The 24,871-nt window shown below is 44.0% G+C and overlaps 1 protein-coding gene and 5 non-coding genes across 6 annotated transcripts; 4 read left to right on the plus strand and 2 right to left on the minus strand.

Moving 5' to 3' along the window:
- The first annotated feature begins 354 nt into the window (after positions 1–354).
- On the plus strand, positions 355–1,528 carry LOC100591024 (olfactory receptor 4D9). Its single transcript, XM_030810042.1, has 2 exons — positions 355–604; positions 822–1,528. The coding sequence occupies exons 1-2, from the start codon at positions 355–357 to the stop codon at positions 1,526–1,528; spliced, it is 957 nt and encodes a 318-aa protein (XP_030665902.1).
- Positions 1,529–18,465: 16,937 nt separating this feature from the next.
- TRNAV-UAC lies at positions 18,466–18,538 on the minus strand. The gene has a single exon. It is a non-coding gene; the product is annotated as a tRNA-Val (tRNA).
- A 285-nt stretch (positions 18,539–18,823) lies between these two features.
- Positions 18,824–18,896, minus strand: TRNAV-UAC. The gene has a single exon. It is a non-coding gene; the product is annotated as a tRNA-Val (tRNA).
- Positions 18,897–19,134: 238 nt separating this feature from the next.
- Positions 19,135–19,220, plus strand: TRNAR-UCU. Its single transcript is given in 2 exon segments — positions 19,135–19,171; positions 19,185–19,220. It is a non-coding gene; the product is annotated as a tRNA-Arg (tRNA).
- Positions 19,221–19,595: 375 nt separating this feature from the next.
- On the plus strand, positions 19,596–19,678 carry TRNAL-UAA. Its single transcript has one exon. It is a non-coding gene; the product is annotated as a tRNA-Leu (tRNA).
- A 4,195-nt stretch (positions 19,679–23,873) lies between these two features.
- Positions 23,874–23,946, plus strand: TRNAK-UUU. Its single transcript has one exon. It is a non-coding gene; the product is annotated as a tRNA-Lys (tRNA).
- The last annotated feature ends 925 nt before the right edge of the window (positions 23,947–24,871 follow it).

Genomic DNA, 24,871 nt, shown 5'->3' on the forward strand with positions numbered 1-24,871 from the left:
AACAGAAATTCTTCATATATTCTGATTTTTTCCTACTATTTATTATTTTAAGTATCAGCTCTTATACTGAAAGTGCAATTGAATAGATTCACGGACTTGCAACCTCTGTTTCAGCAGCAGCAGTGAGAGAACTTTGTCCCCTTGGATGACTAAATCAAAAACCTGGGTAATCTTTCATCCAGTGGTGGCATACTGACTTGCAGACACAGTGAGTGCATAGGAAAAAGAACTTCCTCCTAATTCTGAGCCAAAACGTAAGTGAAAAGACAACACTAGATTTTAGGACATATCAATATTATTTAACTGCACTATTATTTCTTTCAGAGATGAACCTGATAAAGGATTTGTGATTCAATGGATCAGAGAAATTACACCACAGTGAAAGAATTTATCTTTCTGGGAATTACTCAGTCCCGAGAACTGAGCCGGGTCTTATTTATCTTCCTGTTTTTGGTGTACATGACAACTCTAATGGGAAACCTCCTCATCATGGTTACAGTTACCTGTGAATCTCACCTTCACACGCCCATGTACTTCCTGCTCTGCCACCTGTCTATTCTTGACATCTGCTTTTCCTCCATCACGGCTCCTAAGGTCCTGATCTATCAGAGTGTAATCCAAGCACTTTGGACCGAGCGGCGATCACAGGTCAGAATCGAGCCACGGTGAACCATCTCTACTAAAAATACAAAAAATTAGCCAGGCGTGGTGCGGCGCCTGTAGTCCAGCTACTCGAGAGGCAGGAGAATGGTGAACCAGGAGCGGAGCTGCAGTGAGCCGAGATAGCCCACTGCACTCCAGCCTGGGCGACAGAGCGAGACTCCGTCTCAAAAAAAAAAAAAAACCATCCTTCAGTGGCTGTGTCACTCAGATGTTCTTCTTCCACCTTCTGGGGGTAGCAGATGTTTTTTCTCTCTCTGTGATGGCGTTTGACCACTACATAGCCATCTCCAAGCGCCTGCACTATATGACCATCATGAGTAGGGGGCGATGCACAGGCCTCATCGTGGTTTCCTGGGTTGGGGGCTTTGTCCACTTCATAGCGCAAATTTCTCTATTGCTCCCATTCCCTTTCTGTGGACCCAATGTTCTTGACACTTTCTACTGCGATGTCCCCCAGGTCCTCAAACTTGCCTGCACTGACACCTTCACTCTGGAGCTCCTGATGATTCCAAATAATGGGTTAATCAGTTGGTTTATATTCTTCTTTCTCCTCATATCTTACATGGTCATCTTGATGATGCTGAGGTCTCACACTGGGGATGGCAGGAGGAAAGCCATCTCCACCTGCACCTCCCACATCACTGTGGTGACCCTGCATTTCGTGCCCTGCATCTATGTCTATGCCCGGCCCTTCACTGCCCTCCCCACAGACACCACCATCTCTGCCACCTTCACTGTCATCTCCCCTTTGCTCAATCCTATAATCTACACGCTGAGACATCAGGAAATGAAGTTGGCCATGAGGAAACTAAAGAAATGGCTAGGACATTCAGAAAAGGTTTTTAATTCAACCAGGATAAGATAGTACCCATATTTAAAGATAGACGTTAAATTTCACTTTCTCAAAATGGGAAAAGAGCATGTTCATGCCCAAAATAAAGAGATACCTATGGCCACCATCGAGTCCTAAAAGAAGTTATTTGATCGTATATGCTGGGGACCACGTGGATGATACTGCTTTAAGACAAAATCCACTCAAGTCTTTCCCTACTCACTTTCAATTATTCATCCCACAAATTTTTATAGAGCATACACTATATGCCTTAAAGTACTGGGATTCAGATTGCTGTAAAAAGATAAAATGTAGTCACCTTCCTGGAGGCATAACCCAAAATACTTTTTAAAAAATATAAACAGGCCAGGCGTGGTGGCTCACACCTGTAATCCCAGCACTTTGGGAGGCCGAGGCGGGCGGATGACCTGAGGTCGGGAGTTCGAGACCAGCCTGACCAACATGAAGAAACTCAGTCTCTACTAGAAATACAAAGAAAAATAGGCCGGGCATGGTGGTGCATGCCTGTAATCCCAGCTACTTGGAAGGCTGAGGCAGGAGAATCACTTGAACCCAGGAGGCAGAGGTTGCAGTAAGCTGAGATTGCGCCATTGCACTCCAGCCTGGGCAACAAGAGCGAAACTCCGTCTCAAAAAAAAATAAAAATAAATAAAAAATAAATAAACAAAGTGCTAGGGAAACTGTAGCCACAGTATTACTTGAGAGTTTCCAAAGACATTTAACAGCCAGTAGACATTTTCAAGGGGAAAAAGATAAGAAAAGAACAATCCAAGCAAAGAAAACAACATGTACACGTCCACATGAGGTGTCTTATGCCTGTAATCCTAGCACTTTGGGAGGCTGAGGTGGAGGGATCACTTGAGCCCAAGAGTTCAAGACCAGCCTGGGCAACTTAGTGAAACCTCATCTCTACAAAAAAATCATGATAATAGGCCGGGCACGGTGGCTCATGCCTGTAATCCCAGCACTTTGAGAGGCCGAAGTGGGTGAATCACAAGGTCAGGAGATCAAGACCATCCTGGCTAACATGGTGAAAGCCCATCTCTACTAAAAATACAAAAACAAAATTAGCCAGGCGTGGTGGTGGGTGCCTGTAGTCCCAGCTACTGGGGAGGCTGAGGCAGGAGAATGGCATGAACCCAGGAGGCGGAGCTTGCAGTGAGCCGAGATCACACCACTGCACTCCAGCCTGGGCAACAGAGCAAGACTCTGTCCAAAAATAATAATAATAATTAATAAATAAATAAAAATTAGCCAGACATGATGGTGCACGACTGTAGTCCCAGCTACTTGAGAGACTGAGGCAGGAGAGATTGAGACTGCAGTGAGTCATGTTCACTTCATTGCACTCCAGCCTGAGTGACAGATCAAGACACTGTCAAAAAAAAAAAAGAAAAGAAAAGACAAAAAGAAACCAGCATGTGCAAAGGAAGAAAATGAGGCGAGATTGTGCCACATTTGTGTAACAGTGAACTCAGTGCAGCCATGGCGTAATACACTCTTAGGGTGAATGCTGCTGGTACTGGACCTTTAAAAGAAAAGTTGGGAAGAATAACTCCATTTATGACCACCTGAACAATACAAGCCCATGATTTCTGTTGAGGAGAGAGGATCCCCAATTCACTTCAAGGACATAATTTCCTCCTAGGAGAAGGAAATAAAGCTGTTAGTGAGAGTGTTCATAAAGAAGAATCACTGTTGCCAGGCGCGGTGGCTCACGCCTGTAATCCCAGCACTTTGGGAGGCCGAGGCGGGTGGATCACGAGGTTAGGAGATCAAGGCCAGCTTGACCAACATGGTGAAACCCCATTTCTACTAAAAATACAAAAATTAGCCAGGTGTAGTGGTGAGTGCCTGTAATCCCAGCTACTAGGGAGGCTGAGGCAGGAGAATTGCTTGAACCTGGGAGGCAGAGGTTGCAGTGAGCCAAGATCGTGTCACTGCACTCCAGCCTGGGCGACAGAGCGAGACTCCATCTCAACAAAGAAAAAAAAGAAGAAGAAGAATCACTGTTGAGGCTGTGGACAGTTCCTTTGATTTTGAGAAAAAAATGAGCAAAGGCAGATGCCAAGCTCTCGCATGGGAAGCAACTGACTCCCCCTTATATAGCAGGATTAGCCAGATCCAAATTTCCCATTGTTTCTGTACACAGGGGTCTCACCACTCCTTTACCTGTGCCACTCAATCTATTAGAAGGTAAAGAAAGGGTATAAAAAGCATGATAGTTTAATTAGTGAACCTGAGAATTTGCCAGTCTCTGTTGTGAAAGAGACAGGGATAGTGCTAGAAGATTTATCTGACAATCCAGCTGATATTCTGCTAAGATCTATTGACTTCACCATACTGTGTTCCCCATTATGATAAAGCTCAAGCCATAGCAGCTGGCACACATTTGTCAATCAGAGTAGGCCAACCATTGCAACAAAAATGTCCACAGTCTAAGTAGTTAGCCATAACAAAAGTTTACTTATTGCTCATGTCACAGGCCAATGCTGTCTGCAGAAAGAAGGCACAGTGCCACACTGTCATTCAGAAATGCAGGCTTCTTCCGTCTTGGGCTCCACATTCTCTAGATCCTCAGAATCCTGTCCATGATCCAGCAGATGGAGAAAAAGAGAGAAAAATAAGAATAAGCGATTCTCCTGCCTCAGCCTCTTGAATAGCTGGAACTGCAGACATGCACCACCATGTCTGGCTAATTTTGTATTTTTTTTTTTTCATAGAGATGAGGTCTCACTAAGTTGCCCAGGCTGGTTCAAACTCTTGGACTCAAATGATCTCTCCACTTCAGCCTCCCAAAATGCTAGAATTACAGGCATGAGACACCTCACCTGAACATGCTCATACTGTCTTATGCTCCACAGTCTCTAGACCCTCACAATCCTCTTCATGCATCCAGCAGATAGAGAAAGGGAGAGAAATTAAGAATTATGGGGAAGGGAGGGGTGTGTCTTTATGGGACAGTCCTGGAAGTGGTGTGAACTACTTATGACCATATGCATTGGACAGCACCTGGTCACATTGCCTCACCTAACTGCAACGGAGCCTGGAGAATGAAATCAAACTCTGCTCCCAGAAAGAAGAAAATATGAAGAACAAACTCTAGTGATCTCTTCCACATGTAAGATTCACTGCTGAGAAATCACAATTGGGTTACATTACAAAGATTAAGACTTTGCCTTAAAAGGATTCTCTTAATACATAAAAATGTTTGCTACAGGGCTGGGTGTGGTGGCTCATGCCTGTAATCCCAGCACCTTGGGAGGCCAGGGAGGGAGGATTGCTTGAGCTCAGGAGTTTCAGACCAGCCTGGGCAACATGGCAAAACCCCATCTCTACAAAAAATATAAAAATTAGCAGAGCATGGTGGCACATGCCTGTAGCCCTAGCTACTCAGGAGACTGAGCTGGGAGGATCACTTGAGCCTGGGGAAGTCAAGGGTGCAGTGAGCCATGAATGCCCCACTGCACTCCTGCCTGGGCGAAAGAGTGAGACCCTGTCTCAAAAAAAAAAAAAAAGAAAAAGTTTGCTGGAAAGACAACTAGACCCTTAGAACACACAGAGAGCCAAACTGAAATGAAGGAGATGGGGGGAAATTTTTATTAACTTAAAGGAAGAGAGAAATGATCAAGGTAAACCCTGGGATTAGGATGAGAGTAGACTAGAAGGGCAGGGTTCCATGAGATAGAACATTAGGGTAGAGTGCCCCAAGAAGATTGGCCAAGAAGACAATCGTCATAGAAAGCAACTCTCACTTATTCCCAAACTTTTCATGGGCTTGTTATAAACAAGTTTTATTAATGCAGGAGCTCCTTTAGCAACGAATGTTCTCCAAAACTACCATTTGACAGAGCAATCCCATTGCTGGGTATATACCCAAAAGAAAATAAATTATTCTACCAAAAAGACACATTCAGCTGTATGTTCACAGTAGCAAAGACAAGGAATCAGCCTAGGTGTTACACCATGGAGTACTATGCAGCCATTTTTAAAAATGAATTCATGTCCTTTACAGCAACATGGATGCAGCTGGAGGCCATGATCCTAAGCAAATTAATGCAGGAACAAAAAATCACATACCGCATGTGCTCACTTATAGGTGAGAGCTAACCACTGATTTACACATGGACACAAAGATGGGAACAATAGACACTGGGGCCTACTTGAGGGGAGGAGGGTGGGAAGAGTGTGAGGTCAAAAAACTACCTATTAGGTACTATGCTCACTACCAAGATTGTCTTCTTGGCCAATCTTCTCTGGGCACTCTACCCTAATGTTCTATCTCATGGAACCCTGCCCTTCTAGTCACTACCTGGGTGACAAAATCATTTGTACACGAAACCCCAGCAACACACAATTTACTCATGTAACAAGCCTACACATGCTTGTTGTTGTTGAACCTAAAATAAAAGTTAAACAAAAATGAAATCAATGTTATCTTCTTTGCTGATTGACATTTCCTGTATTCTATTTCTACCACTCAAAAATGTTCTGAATTATTTTCCAATATTGGATATCTTTCCCCAAGTATGAAAATGCTAATACAGTCACAAATTAGTTTTCAGCTGGATCCAGCTGCAGCTATCGAATCACCACTTCCTGCCTGGCTCCATCCTTATTCCAGTATCATTGTTCCCCTCACCATCTAGTACTTTTTGCAACGATACCTTTTTTCCTACCTCCCTGTTGGTTTTACCGAAAACAAGACCTTTGCAACTGGGAAGAATTTTAAGTGACCAAAACTCCGCACAATCTTAGTTTATGTTCCTGAGTGTAGGATCTCACAAATGACAGCAACCCAGCAAAAGTTGCCCATGCAGCTGCTTTGGACTAATTGGAGAAGTGGAGAGTGTCAGAGTAATTCAGAGATACTGAATCCTTTGGACAAGGAGAGTGATAGAGCCAGCTACAGGAAAGGAAGGGTTCAGCTCTGGATAATAATGATCAGATCAGTTTTAGACATTTGAAATTAGAGATGTGCAACACACCCAAGTGAGATAAATCTATGGTGAGAGACAAGGTATCAAAAATACATGCAAAACAATCTGATAGAGTGAAGAAAAGTAATTGGGCCAGGCGCAGTGGCTCACGCCTATAATCCCAGCACTTTGAGAGGCCAAGGTGGATGGATCACCTGAGGTCAGGAGTTCAAGACCAGCCTGGCCAACATGGTGAAACCCCGCCTCTACTAAAAATACAAAAATTAGTTGGGTGTTGTGACGGGTGCCTGTAGTCCTGGCTACTTGGGAGGCTGAGGCAGGATAATCACTTGAACCCAGGAGGTGGAGGTTGCAGTGAGCTGAGATCATGCCACTGTACTCCTGGGCCACAGAGTGAGACTCCAAAAGAAGGGAAAGGAAGTGAAAGGGAAGGGAAAGGGAAAGGGAAGGGGAAGGGGAAGGGGAAGAGGAAGGGGAAGGGAAGGGAAGGGAAGGGAAGGGAAAGGAAGGGAAGGGAAAGGAAAGGAAAGCAAAAGAACACCAAGTTATTCTGGTGATCTCAGCATCGTCAAGATGCCTCTACCTGAAACAAAATACAGATTAATCCAAGTAATTATTTGATGTTATATACTTCTGATAAATATACTCCTCTTTTAATATAACATCAAATAATTACTTGGATTAATCTATATTTTACTTTAAAGGCCTTGTCTTAGGAAACTATTAAATATTAAACTGATTCTAGCTTAACCTACATAGATCATGTAAACTTGGTCCTATCATCTTTTATGTTTTTTCTATATAAAGAAGGCTTCTTTTAAATTTCTGCAGTATTTTTTCATAAGCAAATAAATGCATCTATACATTCAAACTGTCAAAGGAGTTATCCTAGTTTAGGAGTGATGCTGACATTTGGGTCTTCTTTCAGAAATTCAAAGAAGATTCAGATTGCTTTGGCTTAGTTTCTAAGTTGCTAGTATAGTCAGAACCCCAGGACCCACGTGTAAGCATCCACAAAATTCCATCATGAAGTGCTACTCTGGAGAAGTCTACAGAGTTTTGTTGTTGCTTTTGCATTGTTTGTTTTTCAAGTCTGAAAGAAAATGTTTTCAACATAGTTCCTGCTCAATAAAACAGATTATTCATTCAGTGTTATATTAGGAATCTATGGCTGCATAACATATTACCCCAAAAGTTTGTGGTTTAAAACAAACAAAAAAAAACCAACTTACCTTTTATGTCACAGTTTCTGTGGATCATGAATCTAACACAACTTAGCTAAGTTGTGGGCTTCAGGGTCTCTCAGAGGCTACCATCAAGGTGTCAGCTGGGAGCCACAGTCTCATCTCAAGGTTCAACTAGAGAAGGATCCATTTCCAAACTCACGCATACAACTGTGGGGCAGAATTATGAGTTGTTGAACTGAGGGCTTCAGTTCCTTAGTGGCTGTTGCTGGAGGCTATTCTCAGTTTTCAGAGATGAGTTTTCAAAAATTACATTGGGGGTGAGCTGAGATCAAGAGTTTTTGAAGGGAAAAAATGAAATTATTTGCTTTTAGGACCTCAGAACCCTCAGGCCTGGAAGATGATGAGTATTCAAAAAATATAACACAATTAAATATTTGGTGAATGAGAAGTACCAACACATCATATGTCTGTATATTTCCTCTCTTCACATGAGAAGTTTGGTGGAAAACAAGGAAGAAAATGCGTTTCCTAGACTTTATGATCCTCTGATTATCTACATTAAAAGGACAACAAGCAGGCCAGTGCAGTGGCTTACACTTGTAATCCCAATACTTTGGGAGGCCGAGGTGGGTAGATCACCTGAGGTTAGGAGTTCGAGACCAGCCTGACCAACATGGTGAAACCCCGTCTCTACTAAAATACAAAAAGTAGCCCAGCATGGTGGTGCATGCCTGTAATCCCAGCTACTCAGGGGGCTGAGGCAGGAGAATTGCTTGAACCTGGGAGGCGCAGGTTGCAGTGAGCTGAGTTCGTACCACTGCACTCTAGCCTGGGCGACAGAGTGAGACTCTATCTCCAAATTAAAAAAAAAAAAAAAAAAAGACAACAAGCAAATCATCTGCCCTTAGAAAAAAAAAAGAGGATGGGATAAAACACACAATACTAGGAGTTCTATTCATTTTTCCTAAGTTCCTACCTCTTAAGAAGATAGACTCCCGTTTAGTCCCCTATGACCTCTTTAGGCAAAGCTTGGGGCTCTAAGCCCAGTCTGTAAGGATTCATCTCATCCCCTACATTGGGAGAATTCCAAAAGCAAAATATGTGTGTTGCACACACCTACCAGTATATGTCTGACTTCTTAATAACTCCCAATGGAACTTCATCTCAATAGGAAAGTCCGGCCGCTCAACTTCAAAAGCCACATCCAAAAATATATTCCTTTTGGTGATCATTTCCTTGGCTCTGAGACTAATGGACTGGTACTCATGGCAGGCCCACTGTGGGGCAGTATGGTGGAGTCATGCCGAAGCGATTCTTGGAGCCTGCAGGGGAGAAGACACTGAACCAACCAACCCCTCAGATGCAGGTCTGCCTTAAAGGAGAATAGTCCTTGACAAGTAATGACTCCTAAAGTCAGAACAAATGGCCAGTTCTGCTTCTTGGGTAGGGATTAGAGGTAGGGGCTTTAAATGAGAACATTTCATTAAGTTAGAGCTTTGTGGTGTGTGCTTGTATGTCTAAATGTTTATCTATGCAGGTGCACCCATGCACAGCCAATTTTGAAGTATTATTGTAGATTACTTAGAAATGTATTGAATGCTAATGATGCTCTTGATAGGTATAGAATGACATACATTAAAGCTAAAAATTGTAGTGGTTCAGAGCAGAATAATTAGTTGTTCAATATTAGGAAGGTGACTTGAAGTGCATAGACAGTTCAACTTGTTAAGAGAAAGGGAGCAATATATGCTTTGTGGACAATAGAGTCAAGGGGTTCTCCAGGTTGGAGATGCTATAAAATTCCCTGTTTTAGTTGAATGGATTTACGTAGGCATATTTCTAAGGAACAAACTGGAGGATCCTCAGTTTGTTCTTGCCAAAAACAAAAACAAGAGAAAACTCATAAACTCTACTTCTCTGTTTTCTTCTTTCCTGTTGCAAACGGACACATGCATTCACAGGGCTTCCCACTGATCCTTCCACTCTCTATCTTTTATCTTTAGTTGTGCATAAATGTTATGCATGGAAGAGCACTATTTTGGCATTTTTCAGTTGAATTGGTGATTTGATCACTTTCACTTCTTTACAGAATCTCACATAATGAATGGATTCCATTCATCCCATTTTTAAGACAGAAAGCAATGATAGAATATTTTTAGATCTGCCTCATATTTTTCTTTCACCTAAAGTAACTGAACCACACACATCCCACCATGCAAGTGTTTGTCGTTGTTTGGTTGGGTTTTTTTTGTTTTTTGTTCTTTGAGACAGAGTCTCGCCCTGTCGCCCATACTGGCGTACAGTGCCATGATCTTGGCTCACTGCAACCTCCACCTCCCGGGCTCAAGCAATTCTCCCACCTCCGCCTGCCAAGTAGCTGGGATTACAGGCGTGCGCCTCCACACGCAGCTAATTTTTATGTTTCTAATAGAGACAAGGTTTCGCTATGTTGGCCAGGCTGGTCTTGAGCTCCTGACCTCAAGTGATCTGTACACCTCGGTCCCCCAAAGTGCTGGGATTACAGGTGTGAGCCACCACGCCCGGCCCCACCTGCAAGTTTTATCTGCTTCCCAATATATTAATCTTCCATGTGTGGAGCCCAAGGAACATCAAACACCTCTCATTTTCAATTTTTCCTGACCCAATTCAGTGACCTTGGATTGTCCCAAGCACCTAACACAGGCACAGGTTACAGGAAATCTAGGAGCCTCTGTTCAGCTCTTCTGCAGATCTCCAATCAAACCCACGTGGAATTCTGAATCATCCCAATCCACATGGCTGCACCACTTACTAGCTGTATACCCTTGGCCAAATAACTTATCTTTTCCTAGCTCAGTTTCCTTATATGTAAAACAAAGGATTTACCTCAAAGTATTGCTGTCAGAGCTAAATGAGCTGCAGCAAGCAAAGAACCCAGAAAAAATAGCTCAATTCAGATTTGCTGTCTCCCCTTCCCCACCTGCATTTGGATGGCCCTAAGTATGATAACTCACACATCCCTTGGTTCTTAAATATGCTCTGGATCTGAGTTTAACCCTGATCCTTGAATTGTTTCTTTTTTTATCACGTGTATTGGTCTTTTCAATAACAGCTTATAAACCTGCCTATGTGAGGTATGAGAAACACAGCTGGAGTCGTGCAAATAATCTAGATTTTTGTATGTATGTGTAGCAGTTTGGATACTGCAGAATGAATATGTTCTAGAGTCAGATGTAGACTAGATAGCCCTTAACTGCCAACCCTCAGCTGAAGAGACAAAGAAAAAGAAATCCACTTGTTAAGTATTTTTACTATTTTTTTCTGATTGCACATGGTTATTGATGTGATTGAATATATAGGCGTATTGATGTGATTGAATATATAGGTATATATTAATATACCTATATATTCAAATAATATGGAATAATATAGAGATTGTTATATATTCAAACATTGGGATATATACACACGCATATATGTGTATAAACAATATGGAAATCTCCAACATTAATTTATTTCTAAGAGATCTGTTAACACCTTTGATCACTTACTTTAAGGCTTTTTTTTTTTTCAGACAGTCTCACCCTGTTGCCCAAGCTGGAATGCAGTGACACAATCTCAGCTCGCTGAAACCTCTGCCTCCCAGGTTCAAAGAACTCTCTCCTGCCTCAGCCTCCTGAGTAGCTGGGATTACAGGCGTGTGCCACCACACCTGGCTAATTTTTGTGCTTTTTTAGTAGAGAGAGGGTTTTGCCATGTTAGGCAGGCTAGTCTCGAACTCCTGGCCACAAGCAATCTGCCTGCTGTGGCCTCCCAAAGTGCTGGGATTACAGGCGTGAGCCACGGAGCCCAGCCAGAGCATTGAATAATCTTAACCACTCCGTGAATTGATGATACTCATCAATCCCATAGTCATCAATATCTTTCTTGTTTTCAGTTTTATTTTACCTTCGTTGATGCTGGTATTGCATTTTGTTGTTGTTTTGTTTTGTTTGTTTGTTTGTTTGTTTGTTTTGAGAAGGAGTCTTGCTCTGTTACCCAGGATGGAGTGCAGTGGCGTAATCTCGGCTCACTGCAACCTCCACCTCCCCGGTTCAAGCGATTCTCCTGCCTCAGCCGGGACTACAGGCATGTGCCACGACGCCCGGCCAATTTTTGTATTTTTTAGTAGAGACAGGGTTTCACCCTGTTAGCCAGGGTGGTCTCAATCTCCTGACCTCGTGATCCACCCACCTCGGCCTCCCACAGTGCTAGGATTACAGGCGTGAGCCACCGCGCCCGGCCTTGTTGTTGTTGTTTTAAACGGATTTTCGCTCTGTCACCCAGGCTGGAGTGCAGTGGCATGATCTCAGCCCTCTGTAACCTCTGCCTCCCGGGATCAAGCGATTCTCTTGCCTCAGGCTCCCAAGAAGCTGGGATTACAGGTGACTGCCACCATGCTGGCTAATTTTTGAATTTTTAGATTTTTACTACAGTCAAGGTTTCACCATGTTGGCCAGGCTGGTCTCAAACTCCTGACTCAAGTGGTTCGCCTGCCTCGGCCTCCCAAAGTGCTAGGGTTACAGGTCTGAGTCACTGCACCTGGCCTGTTGCTAGTATTTCAATTTAAAGTAATAAAAATGGAATAAGGACCAGCATAAATAGAATTAGTTGAGGGCATTTGGGGCTGAGGAAGAGCATGAGCACCGACATGGTCCAGCAAACTTCAATTTGGAGGAACAGCACTGTATGGGCAGGGCAGTAACCAAAAAAGAAAAAAGAAAAACCAAGAAAGGAAAGCAAAGTGTTGGAGCCAGGTAGGAAGGTAGGTACTGGGGTCAAATGCTCAAAGTTGACTCGGAAGACATTAGCATACCTTTAAGCAAAGGTACCCAAGGCTTATTGATTAATTGTTAAGCATATGAATGTTAAGCTCAATTTTAGTCCTACTTCTATCATTTACTGGCCTATGAAAATCTTGACGTTAATACACGGAAGTGACTGCAAATCACATAAATGCATGCTGCTAGATCCAAAATAAGTGTATCCTAACTCAACCTCACCTTAACTAGATCCCCAAAATGCCTGTGACCTCTCTAAAGCCACCAAAAAAAGAATTGTGATGGAAGAGAGTTCAGAGTAGAAACAGGAGCCCTAGCTGATTGTGGTTATAATATTTTACTATTGCAAGCTCTACAAAAACATGTGACCATGTGAGCATATTGCTAGGCCTCTTCCCAGGGCCTTGGGCTCCACAAATAAGGGGCTACAAGGCTTAAGCTCCGTTAGCCTCATGAGAAATCCAATTTTAATCCTCCAGCCAGACCAAGGCCTCCTCAGAACTGGAACCCCTGGGCCTGAGTCAAATGTACTAATATAGGTCTGTCATAGATTTCATCTTTTTAGAATTTCATAATACAGGTACCAGTGAAGTGCTGCATAAACCACATTCAAAACTAAGGTTTTATTTCTAGACAAACCTGACCTGTGAATATATTGGTGCCAAGTAATCTCTTTAACAAACAAATCACATTTACATTCAAAATGGCATCTGCAGGGGTGAGATGGAGTTTTCCACTCGATCCTGGAATGGCAAGAAGAGGCCCTTGAGCCTCAGGGGCACTAACAGGTTGCTTCCTTCTAACAGAAGTCCCTGGGGATAGGAGCCCTCCGCTGTGATTTAAGGTGCAAAATACTGACTGTTTCAACCTGCTTGCTCCTTCTTTACATTTGGGAATTTCTAATTCTTTGAATGTTATAGCTAACTCCAGGCTAACAAAGACCTCCCTTCTTTCCACACTTTGTTAAAAATCTTTCTCGAGACTGGGCACAGTGGCTCACGCCTGTAATCCCACCGATTTGGAAGGCTGAGGCAGGAGTTCGAAAAAATAAATATTCTACCATTGCTCTATGAAGGGAGCAAGGTTGGCATCCAAAGCTCGTGACTTCCAAGATGGTGTCTTTTCTCTGTACCCTATTACTTCTGATTATAGTTCAACACAAAAGCAAAAAAAAAAAAAAAAAAAAAAAAAAAAACTTGTATGCATTATCTTGTGTTCTGATTTTTCTTAATACTTTTAAATATTTACTCTGAAGAAAACACCTGGCCTTTCAAAAATTAAAAATGTTTGAAAATGATGACATTCGCTGAGTTATTGATAGATTAATAGTTAATTGGGAGTCAGCCTAGAAAATTGGCTTTGTGTTGCTTGAACTTCAAAGGGAAGATCATAGGAGGTAAATTAGCTGAGTAGAAGTTGTGCTCTGATGAAACAATGAGAGGTAAAGGACTGTGAAATCCAGAAAGCTCAGTGGTTAGCAGTAGGACCAGACATTGGCCTCAGTATGGGCAGAACATGGAGGGAAAGTGTACAAAGGCACATCAAAGATATACACAGTGGGACATTGGTTAAAGCGGCAAAAACAGATTTTATTCAGTAACTACTGACAGTAGGGGAATGAGCTGGGCTCCACTGTGATTCGTGCAGAGGTGATTCGAGCATTTTACAGGGAGAATGAATGAAGAATGGGCGAGTGTGAGGTCTCAATAGAGTCAGAGAAGTGAAAAATTGCAAACGGTTCGTCAGTGTCAATGCGATGAGGCCAGCTGTGTCTGCTAGCTGGCAATCATCAAAGTTAGGATTCCACCCTCCCGCAGAGACTGGAAGACAGAGGCTTCATCCTTTTTGATAATTACATTTCAAAGGAATGGCTTCCAGGTCCTTAAGAAAGACATTTCTGAGTTCTAAGAGATACATGTTCACAATCATAAGTCATTTTTGGTAAATGCTATAAGTAAGGGAGGTCAGGGGCCTATCATCAGGGTTTGGGTAAAACAAACCATAAATTCTCCTGGCAGTATTGAGCTTACTCAGGCAGGCACTTAATGGGGGGCTGGGGTCATTCTAAGGACACAGCCTTATGCTGCTAGAAGCCATGTGAGAGTCTGGTCTAGTTCAGGGGTTTGGACGGAGCTATATGCCGAGAGTTCTGCAGTTCTCAGGAGCATGAGGTTTGGGGGATAATGGAGATACTCATTATCCTAATTGTAGTGTCAGTTTCACAGGGGTGTGTGTGTGTGTGTGTAAGTGTGTGTGTGAAAACTCAAGTTGTACCCTTTAAATATGTGCAGTTTACGGTACGTAAGTTATACCTTAACAAAGCAAGGGGCAATTTCATTTTAAGCAGTTTGCAAAACACAAAAGACATCCAGAAGCCTGTCAGCACTCAAAGTAGTATTTATTTTAAATGTTCTTTTTAAAACAGAGTGGAAAGTGGGAGGAGTTAAATTAGGATTTACAAGAAGTGATGTTTGGCAATAAAAGTTAAAAAGAGTGTTTCTTTACTTTGTACTCTGTTTTATCCTTTGCCTTATCTACTTTTTAAAAGTTAATATCTTTTTTTTTTTTGAGACAATAGTCTCACTCTGTTGCCCAGGCTGGAGGGCAGCGGCACAATCTCGGCTCGGTGCAACCTCTGCCTCCAGGGTACAAGCAATTCTTGTGCTTCAGCCTCCCAAGTAGCTGGAACTACAGGTGTGCACCACCACACCCAGCTAATTTTTTTTATTTTAGTAGAGACGGGGTTTCATCATGTTGCCCAGGCTGGTCTGGAACTCCTGAACTCAGAAATCTACCCACCTCGGCCTCCCAAAGTGCTGGGATTACAGGCATGAGCCACTACACACAGCTTTTCTTTTTTTTTTCTTTTCTTTTTTTTTTTTTTTTTTTGAGGCAGAGTCTTGCTCTGTTGCCCAGGCAACAGTGGGGCGCAATCTCGGCTCACTGCAAGCTCTGCCATTCTCCTGCCTCAGCCTCCCGAATAGCTGGGACTACAGGCTCCCGCCACCACGCCCGGCTAATTTATTTTGTATTTTTAGTAGAGACGGGGTTTCACCGTGTTAGCCAGAATGGTCTCAATCTCCTGACCTCGTGATCCACCCGCCTCGGCCTCCCAAAGTGCTGGGATTACAAGCGTGAGCCACCATGCCCGGCTGGCTTTTATTTCTTAAAGCAGTTTTAGATTCACAGAAAAATTAAACTGGAACTGTAGGGTTCCCATATACCTCCTCACCCCTCCAACACCACAGTTATCCCTCATTTGTTAACAATTGAATCAATATTGATACCTTTTTCTTTTTTTTTTTTTTTTTTTTTTGAGATGGAGTCTCGCACTGTCACCCAGGCTGGAGTGCAGTACAGGCACCTGGCACCACGCCCAGCTAATTTTTTTTGTATTTTTAGTAGAGACGGGACTTCACCATGTTAGCCAGGATGGTCTCGATTTCCTGACCTCGTGATCCGCCCTCCTCGGCCTCCCAAAGTGCTGGGATTACAGGTGTGAGCCACCACGCCCGGCCTTTTTTTTTTTTTTTTTTTTTTTTTTTTTTTTGAGACAGGGTCTTGCTCTGTCACCCAGGCTGGAGTGCAGTGAGGCAATCTCAGCTAACTGCAACCTCAACCTCCAGGGGCTCACTCGGTCCCTCCCAGGTAGCTGGGATCACAGACGCGCACCACTACACCCAGCTAATATTTAGTAGAGTCGGGGTTTCACCATGTTGGTCAGGGTGGTCTCAAACTCCTGGCCTCAAGTGATCCACTTGCCTTGGCCTCTCAAAGTGCTGGGATTACAGGCGTGAGCCACTGCACCGGCCAGAATTCAGTAAATTTTCAAGAGGAACATAGAATATGTAACATTTTGCAAAGTGAAAGTTTTAATAAGAATTATATGAATACACTGATATATATATGCTTCAATTAATTATACTGTGGGAAGCCCACTCTTCGGTGTGCTCTGAGAAAACTCAAGAAACACCATCCACTGGAGACAGTGCCCTGAAGTGTAGGCATCTATGTTTAAAAGGGAAATAAACCCTTAAAATAACCCCAAAGTGGCCAGGGGCGGTGGCTCACTCCTGTAATCCTAGCACTTTGGGAGGCCCAGGGGGGCGGACCACGAGGTCAGGAGATCGAGACCATCCTGGCTAACATGGTGAAACCCCGTCTCTACTAAAAACACAAAAAACTCGCTGCGCGTCGTGGCGGTCACCTGTAGTCCCAGCTACTTTGGAGGCTGAGGCAGGAGAATGGCGTGAACCCGGGAAGCGGAGCTTGCAGTGAGCTGAGATCGTGCCACTGCACTCCAGCCTGGGCGACAGAGTGAGACTCCGTCTCAAAACAAAGAAAAAAAAAAAAAAGTCCAACCTAACTCACAATAAAAAACACAAAATAAACCATTTCCAGCTGACTCAAAATTCAATTATTTTCATTTGAGAGAGACAGGAAGAACAAGGGCTTTCATATTGGAGTGAGTGTAATTCGATACAAGCTGTTTTGAAAGGAGTTGTGGCGGGGTTGTTGGGGACTAGCAGGGAGGTTGGTGGGACGGGTTTGCGGAGGGCGTCTCACCTTTTTGCCCAAGCTGGTTTCGAACTCCTGGGTTCAAGCCATACTTCCATCTCGGCCTCCCAAAGTGCTGGGATTACAGGTGTGAGCCAGTGCGCCCAGCCATCAATCAAATTTTTTCTAAGACAAAAAGGCAACACTCTTCTTGCTTGGGTTGATACTGTGTTCTGTCCCTGACCAGGGGTGTAACCCTGGGCCATTTCTTAATCTCACTATGCTTCCTCTCCCTCGTCTGTAAAACGGGATAAATAATAATAGAGTCATTACATTAAGTTAGCTACCCATGTAAGTGCCTGTTCAAGGTTTTGCTAGGATTGTTTTACATATTGCCCTATCTAAAACCAAGGAACAAGGAAATCTGCTCCGCATTGTTCCTAAGACTAGATACAATTTAAGTGTTCATCAAAAGGCATAAAGAATTGTTATATATTCAAACACAGGAAGTAAAAGGATAAGCGAAGATGTATGAACGAAATAGGAAGATTTTCAGAATATTGTTGAAGAAATGGGAGCGGTACCTATGTGTGCTACCTTTGTACAAAAAGCGTGAAGTGGCTTTTAAAGTAAATGTACATGTATACTGGTGAATGCATGGACAATTTCTGAAGGGTCACAAAAGAAACAGCTAACTGTTGAAAGACGGGACGGAAACATCACTGTGAAATACGTGGAGGTATTCTGAATTCTGTGCATGAAATTAATTTTTCAAAAAGCTTTTTTGTTTGTTTGTTTGTTTGTTTTTGAGACGGCTGTCTCCCAGGCTGGAGGGCAGTGGCGTGATTTCGGCTCACTGCAAGCTCCGCCTCCCAGGTTCACGCCATTCTCCTGCCTCAACCTCCCGAGTAGAGTAGCTGGGACTACAGGCGCCCGCCACCATGCCTGGCTAATTTTTTTTCTATTTTTAGTAGAGACGGGGTTTCACCGTGTTAGCCAGGATGGACACGATCTCCTGACCTCGTGATCCGCCCGCCTCGGCCTCCCAAAGTGCTGGGATTATAGGCATGAGGCAGCGCGCCTGGCCTCAAAAAGCATTTTTAATTTAAATAAATTAAGCATGAGGGCAGTGAACTTGGAGTTAATCAGCAAAGAAGAGGCGGCCTTCGCGATGTCCTTCGACTTAGTGGTGGCAATTTTTAGAGATGGCCCAAGCAAGGTTTAGAAGAAGGTAGGTGAGCCAAGGGGCAACACCCAGGAACCCAGAAGCAGGCTGGCCAGGCAGTGGACAGGCGCAGGCACAAGGGCGCGCGAAGCCTCCGTGGAGCGAGGCCGCCTGCACCTGCAGAAAGGCACCACACGGGGGCAGCCGAGGAGGCCGACTCAGCGCCGAGCGCTAAGAGAAACCGGGCTGATGATGCAGCAGGCGGGGAACAAGCCGTAGAAATTCCTGAGACATGGGTTCGTCGCCAGCTTCCTGGTGCAAAACCCAACACCTGGCTCACAAAACACAAGGTTACACCCCGTGGTCCCACTGGGGCTCGAACCCAGGACCTTCTGCGTGTAAAGCAGACGTGATAACCACTACACTATGGAACCCCACAGAACCAGGGGAATCCCCCAGGATTCAATAATTGTTCAAAAAGACATTTTAGCACTGAGGAATGGTTATGTAGACTTGACATCCGGCGATTGTGCACAGAGAAAAACTTTCAAAAGGATTCCTGATTTTTCAGTATTCAGAGGAGCACGACGGCGCAGAAACATTGTCAAAATGTCTGCGTCTCCAGCTTCCTGAAGCAAAACCCACCATTGGACTAGCAAAATGTTAATACTAAACATTTTAAAGAAAGGAAAGAAAAGAAAAAGGAGTCGACCACGCCGTGGTTCCACTGGGGCTCGAACCCAGGACCTTCTGCGTGTAAAGCAGACGTGATAACCGCTACACTATGGAACCGCGTGCGGGAAGGCCCTCTCTGGATTTAGCAATTCTGCATAAAGACCTGTTAACAACGTGGACTGAAATGGATTTACTGCTCAGCGATCGCGAACAGAGAGAGAAACTTTCACCAGGATTACAGACTTTCCAGTGTAATTCCTACCCACGCTCTCTTTAGAGACAAAGGTTCCACACTTACTCGTGGAAAGAAAGTGCCTCCCCTGATGTATTCATCGCGGAGAAGTCGCACGTGTCTGGCTCTGTGGCGCAATGGATAGCGCATTGGACTTCTAGATAGTTAGAGAAATTCAAAGGTTGTGGGTTCGAGTCCCACCAGAGTCGCTTTTTGTTTGAAAGAGGGCAAACGGAAAGTTAGGCGGAGGGAATGGATATAAAATAGATGAAACGAAAACTATCTACCATTTAAAATTTCCAGAATGATGTGAATTGCAGCTAATTGCAGTTCCTGGTTATGTCCCTTCACTTGAAGGCGTTAAGAATCCCGCTCCTCTATCGAGCCTTTTCTCCTTCACTTTTATGTGGCCCCAGTTTCTAGTGGCGAGATAAAAGAAATTAGGGAAATATAATCAAAGTCACGAAGTTTTTTCCCCATATTATTCTTTTACATCAGGAAAAAAAGTAATTTAAATTGTTCCGAAACTTTAGTCGCCTAGTGTTACCCGAGTTGCCTTAAAATAAGGTGTTATTTCATCAATTACCAGAATGGCCGAGTGGTTAAGGCGTTGGACTTAAGATCCAATGGATTCATATCCGCGTGGGTTCGAACCCCACTTCTGGTAAAGAGTAGTTGTTTTTCCGAGCAAAAACCTTTTTTCCTAATCCTTGGCAATCCATTTTGCAATCTTAGGCGTCCAGATAACAATAACTATAGTTAATATCATTTTGCCAGAAAACTTAAATATGGCGACAGCTTCACAGTTTATGGTTTGAAAAATAGAAAGAAAACGTCTGAAAAAAGAGAGAAAACATCTGGGTTCAGCTATATGGGAGTGAGGGAGCACAGAGCAAGAGGCACATTGTGCTGCAAAAACGTTCACTCCGAGTCGACAGTTTATTTCTTGAGATCCTATTACGTGCCAAGTACTGTTCTAAACACTGGGGTTGTGGTGATGCAGGTCTGTTGTTTTTTTTTTTTTTTTTTTTTAAAGCAAAACAACAAAAAAAACAAGAGCCTTACCATCAAGACCACTGCCCAATGTCACTTACATGACAAAGTGACAGAAGAAAAACATGGTTTAAAAACAAGCACACAGCCGGGCACGGTGGCTGACGCCTGTAATCCCAACACTTCGGGAGGACGAGGCGGGTAGATCACCTGAGGTCAGGAGTTTGAGACAAGCCTGGCCAACATGGCGAAACTCTCCGTCTCTTCTAAAAATACAAAAATTAGCCGGGCACGGTGGCGCGTATCTGTAATCCCAGCTACTAGGAGGGCTGAGGCAGGAGGATCACTTGAACCTGGGAGGCGCAGGTTGCAGTAAGCCGAGATGGTGCCACTGCACTCCAGCCTGGGCAACAGAAAGAGACTTCGTCTCCAAAAAAAAAAAAAAAAAAGCAGACAGGCTTCGTGCGGTGGCTCACGCCTGCAATCCCAGCGCTTTGGGAGGCCAAGGCAGGAGGATTGCTTGAGGCCAGGGGTTTGAGACCAGCTTGGGCAAGAACGTGAGACACTGTCTCTATTTTAAAAAACTTTTTTAATTAAAAATAAATAAAAACAACTGGACAAATTGGAGAATTTGAGAGACAGCGAAATGTACTACAGAGAAAATAAAACAAGGCAGCCCAACAGAATGGCTTTTTTCAGGACAAACTTATTCCATTTGATTATGAAAATCATCGTCCTTGACAGAAATGTTCTTCCTCTCTCTCTACCAAACAAAAACTTCCAAGGACGAATTCTGACCCTCCTCCTCCACTAAAAGCCTTTCCTGACCAATCACCCTCATTCAATTCTCCATTCTTTCATTCAAGGACAGTTTTTGAGAGCTTTCAGTGAGGCACTGACCCAGGGATTACAGATATACAGAGAGTTCCTGTCCTCACAGCAGAAACATTCTAGGAGGAAAACAGATTCGTTAAACAGGTGTTTAAGGTAGGTTGTAGTGGGCACAGCAACAGAGACAGGCTCAGAGCCCAGTTCCTAACCCTGTCTGGAAAGGATCAAGCAGGGATCTCTGGGGCAACTCCTGAACCCTGTCTGTAAAGATCAGCCAGAACCTTCCAAAAACAAACAAACAAACCACTGTGGAGTGCTAAATGAAATACTAACAGTTCCCTATGTTGTTGTTTGTTTGTTCGTTTTGACAGAGTCTTGCTCTGCCGCCCAGGCTGAAGTGCAGTGGCGCCATCTCTACTCATTGCACCCTTCAGCTCGCTGCAACCTCCGCCTCCCGGGTTCAAGCGATTCTCTTGTTCCAGCCTCCCGAGTAGCTAGGATTACCGGCACGTGCCACCACGTTCAGCTAATTTTTGTATTTTTTGTAGAGGTGGGATTTCACCATTTTGGCCAGGCTTCTCTCGAACTCGTGGCCTCAAGCGATTCGCTCGCCTCAGCCTCTCAAAGTGTTGGGATTACGGGTGTGAGCCACCGCGCCTGGCCTACTTCCCTGTGTTAAGCAGTCCATTACCACACAGTTAACACTTGATACAGTTAAGAATTTGAGACTTTTGGTCTGTGTTTGGTGCCTATCAAGCTGGTCTGTCCTAAAACAGGAAACGCATCTTCATGCTCTTATTCATTCAAAGCTGTACTCAGTAACCAGTACTACTCAGTTACTGTACTCAGTTACTCAGTGTACCTGGCACTTTTGTAAGAAGTAGAAGTTCACCGGGCGCGGTGGCTCACGCCTATAATCCCAGCACTTTGGGAGACCGAGGCGGGTGGATCACGAGGTCAGAAGTTCCAGACCAGCCTGGCTAGCATGGTGAAACCCCGTCTCTACTAAAAATACAAAAATTAGCCGGGCACGGTGGCATGCGCCTTTAATCCTGGCTACTAAGGAGGCCGAGGAAGGAGAATAGCTTGACCTCAGGAGGCGGAGGTTGCAGTGAGCTGAGATTGCGCCACTGCACTCCAGCCTGGGCGATAGAGCGAGACTCTGTCTCAAAAAAAAAAAAAAAAAAAAAAAAAAAAAAAAAAGAAAAAAGAAAAAAAAAGAAAAGAAGTGGAGGTTCAGAGGTTCGGAAAGAAACAGGCCAAAGGCTCGTAACCCCGAGGGACTGACCTCACGAGGCACAGGCACCTCCTTTCCAAGGGGTCTGGTTTTAGTTTTCTTCCTTGAGCCGAGACTTGCCATCAGATGCCTAGGTATCCACATCCTCATTTGTGAAAACTGTACCTATCAAAGTTGTGATTTTTCAATACCAACAACTCCCATCCAAAACAATGAGGCATGGAGGGAGTCCCGCAGAGGAGAAAGTGTGTGATTTAACCCTTCTCTTCTGGCTCTTTGTAGAAAAACTTCAAAGGAAGCTTTGATCTAAGGTGCCACCTCTGCCATCCCAGAAGCATGGAATATTTTAATAACAAATCATATTTTTCCCAGCACTTTGGGAGGCCGAGGCAGGCGGATCATGTGAAGTCAAGAGTTCCAGACCAGCCTGGCCAACATGTAGACACCAACCCCGTGTCTACTAAAAATACAAAAATTAGCCAGGCATGGTGGCGGGAGCCTGTAGTCCCAGCTATTTGGGAGGCTGAGGCGGGAGAATCGCTTGAACACGAGAGGAGGCGGTTGCAGTAAGCCGAGGTCGCACCATTGCACTTCAGCCTGGGCGACAAAAGAAAGAAAGAAAAGAAAAGAAGGAAGGAAGGTAGGAAGGAAGGAAGGAAGGAAGGAAGGAAGGAAGGAAGGAAGGAAGGAAGGAAGGAAGGAAATTAAGAAAGAAAGAAAGGGAAAGGAAGGAAGGAAGGAAGGATGGAAGGAAGGAAGGAAGGAAGGAAGGAAGGAAGGAAGGAAGGAAGGAGAAAAGAAAAAGAAAATAATGAAAACGTCCTCTCACAGGCTTCATTGCCATTCCTCAAAATGTAGCCATTTTATCAGGTTGTTTTCTATCTTTTTAGACCTTCCATGTATATGCAAACAACATTTATATATAATTATATGTATTATTAAAGGATATATGTTTATATAAGTTCATACACCTAAATCCTTTCATTTCTTTTTGAGACGGAGTCTTGCTCTGTCGCCCAGGCTGGAGTGCAGTGGCTCGATCTCCGCTCACTGCAAGCTCCGCTCCTGGGTTCACGCCATTCTCCTGCCTCAGCCTCCCGAGTAGCTGGGACTACAGGCGCCCGCCACCATGCCAGGCTAATTTTTTTTTTTTTTTTTTTTTTTTTTTTTTTTTTTTTAGTAGAGACGGGGTTTCTTAGCCAGGACAGTCTTGAGCTCCTGACCTCATGATCCGCCCGCCTCGGCCTCCCAAAGTGCTGGGATTACAGGCGTGAGCCACCGCGCCCAGCTGAATTCTCTTTCAAGGGATCCAGTGCTTTAAGAAATGAGATGGCAAAGAAGTTATGAAGAAACAGGTCGAACTTGCTTAGTTCCGAGAGTGCGGTATGCACTCAGTAAATGTCTAATCGATTATTGGAAACCTAATTTTTCATCACTGCTTCTCCCACAAGAAGCTCTAGGACTGACTCCTCAAAGACCAAAACTGGAATTAGAAATTCCGCTGTTTACCCGGAGGCCCGGTCAAATGTCTTAAATCTGGGAGGATTCCTCCTGGGAAATTCCCTTTAGGGCGCGGGGCAGGTCAGGAAGGCGGTTACTTTTTGGGTCTTTATCGTCTATGATGGGAGAAAAAGAGAAATGAAGACTCGATTTTGCTGAACGCCTGCTCAATATCAATTTTGCCGGTTCACCTCTCAAGAAATCAGCAAAAAGACTCAGAATTGTAATCGCGGAGGGAAAGAATGCGGCCACGTGGCCTACTTTCCTGTGGATAGACTAGGCAAACGCTTTTTTTTCAAGGGCCCGGATAGCTCAGTCGGTAGAGCATCAGACTTTTAATCTGAGGGTCCAGGGTTCAAGTCCCTGTTCGGGCGGATGCTGTTTTAGTTTCCAATACAAATGGATTTGGGCGAGGCTGCGCGAAAGGAACGTTATGTGAAACCTGCTTGGGTTGCCCCCTCCTTGAGGGAAACCAAAACTTGCTAGTGGGTTTTTGCCGGAAAAAGTGAAACGTGTGGAAAATGCCAAGAAACTTTCTCTTCCAATCGCAGGCTTTTCTTTTCCAACCTTTATACGTTGCTTTGTCTTAGGATATTTTTTCTTTTAAATTGTATTTATTTTATACTCAAAACAGATCAATAAACACATCGTCAGAGTCACAATAGTAATATTCTTGGCAAGAATTGTGCAGCTTTTGGCACCGAGGAATGTTTTCAGGCACTTTTTATTAAAAGTGCGATGAGGAAACTGAGATTCAAGAAATATTTCAGATGAAGACACGTGAAGACGCAAGATGCCTACATCTCCAACTGGACGCAGTCCTTCACCAGATTCTTAATGCTCTGGTGAGCCCCTGACTTGTGTCTCTTGCGGTAAAGACTAATGCTTTTGAACACTGTCCTCATGTCTGTCGTCGATGAGAAAACGTGCAGCCCCAGAGAGCTGACTACACTGGTGATCAAACCCAAGACCTTCCGCCTGTGGAACAGGCGTGTTGACTACCTCAGTAAAAAATCTTGTGCCACATATTGCCATTTAACATCCAGTAGTATAAATAGGGTGATTACGGAACTGGGAAGAAATCATTCTACGACTTCTGATTCCTTTGAGAGGCTTAAGTTCATCATGCATCCTCATAAAGACTTTGACTTCTGATTTCTCGAGAAGTTTATTCTTTGCATCCTTATAATACCTTACTAAATACTTCGTCTCATTAGTTTGTGCCCGCTTAAGAGACAAGGAGAACAGCCGTCTCCGGGTGTGTATGGCGTAGGTGCAAACGTGCAAGGGGACTGGGGA

Source organism: Nomascus leucogenys, chromosome 4 (genome assembly GCF_006542625.1).
Source record: "Nomascus leucogenys isolate Asia chromosome 4, Asia_NLE_v1, whole genome shotgun sequence".
NCBI lineage: Eukaryota > Metazoa > Chordata > Mammalia > Primates > Hylobatidae > Nomascus > Nomascus leucogenys.

What these genes read in the sequence shown, in the direction of transcription:
- LOC100591024 (XM_030810042.1), top strand. Translation starts at nt 355, where the DNA reads ATGGATCAGAGAAATTACACCACAGTGAAAGAATTTATCTTTCTGGGA. An exon ending in GGCTCCTAAGGTCCTGATCT is followed by an intron (nt 605 to 821) that starts ATCAGAGTGTAA and finishes ACAGAGCGAGAC; the next exon opens with TCCGTCTCAAAAAAAAAAAA.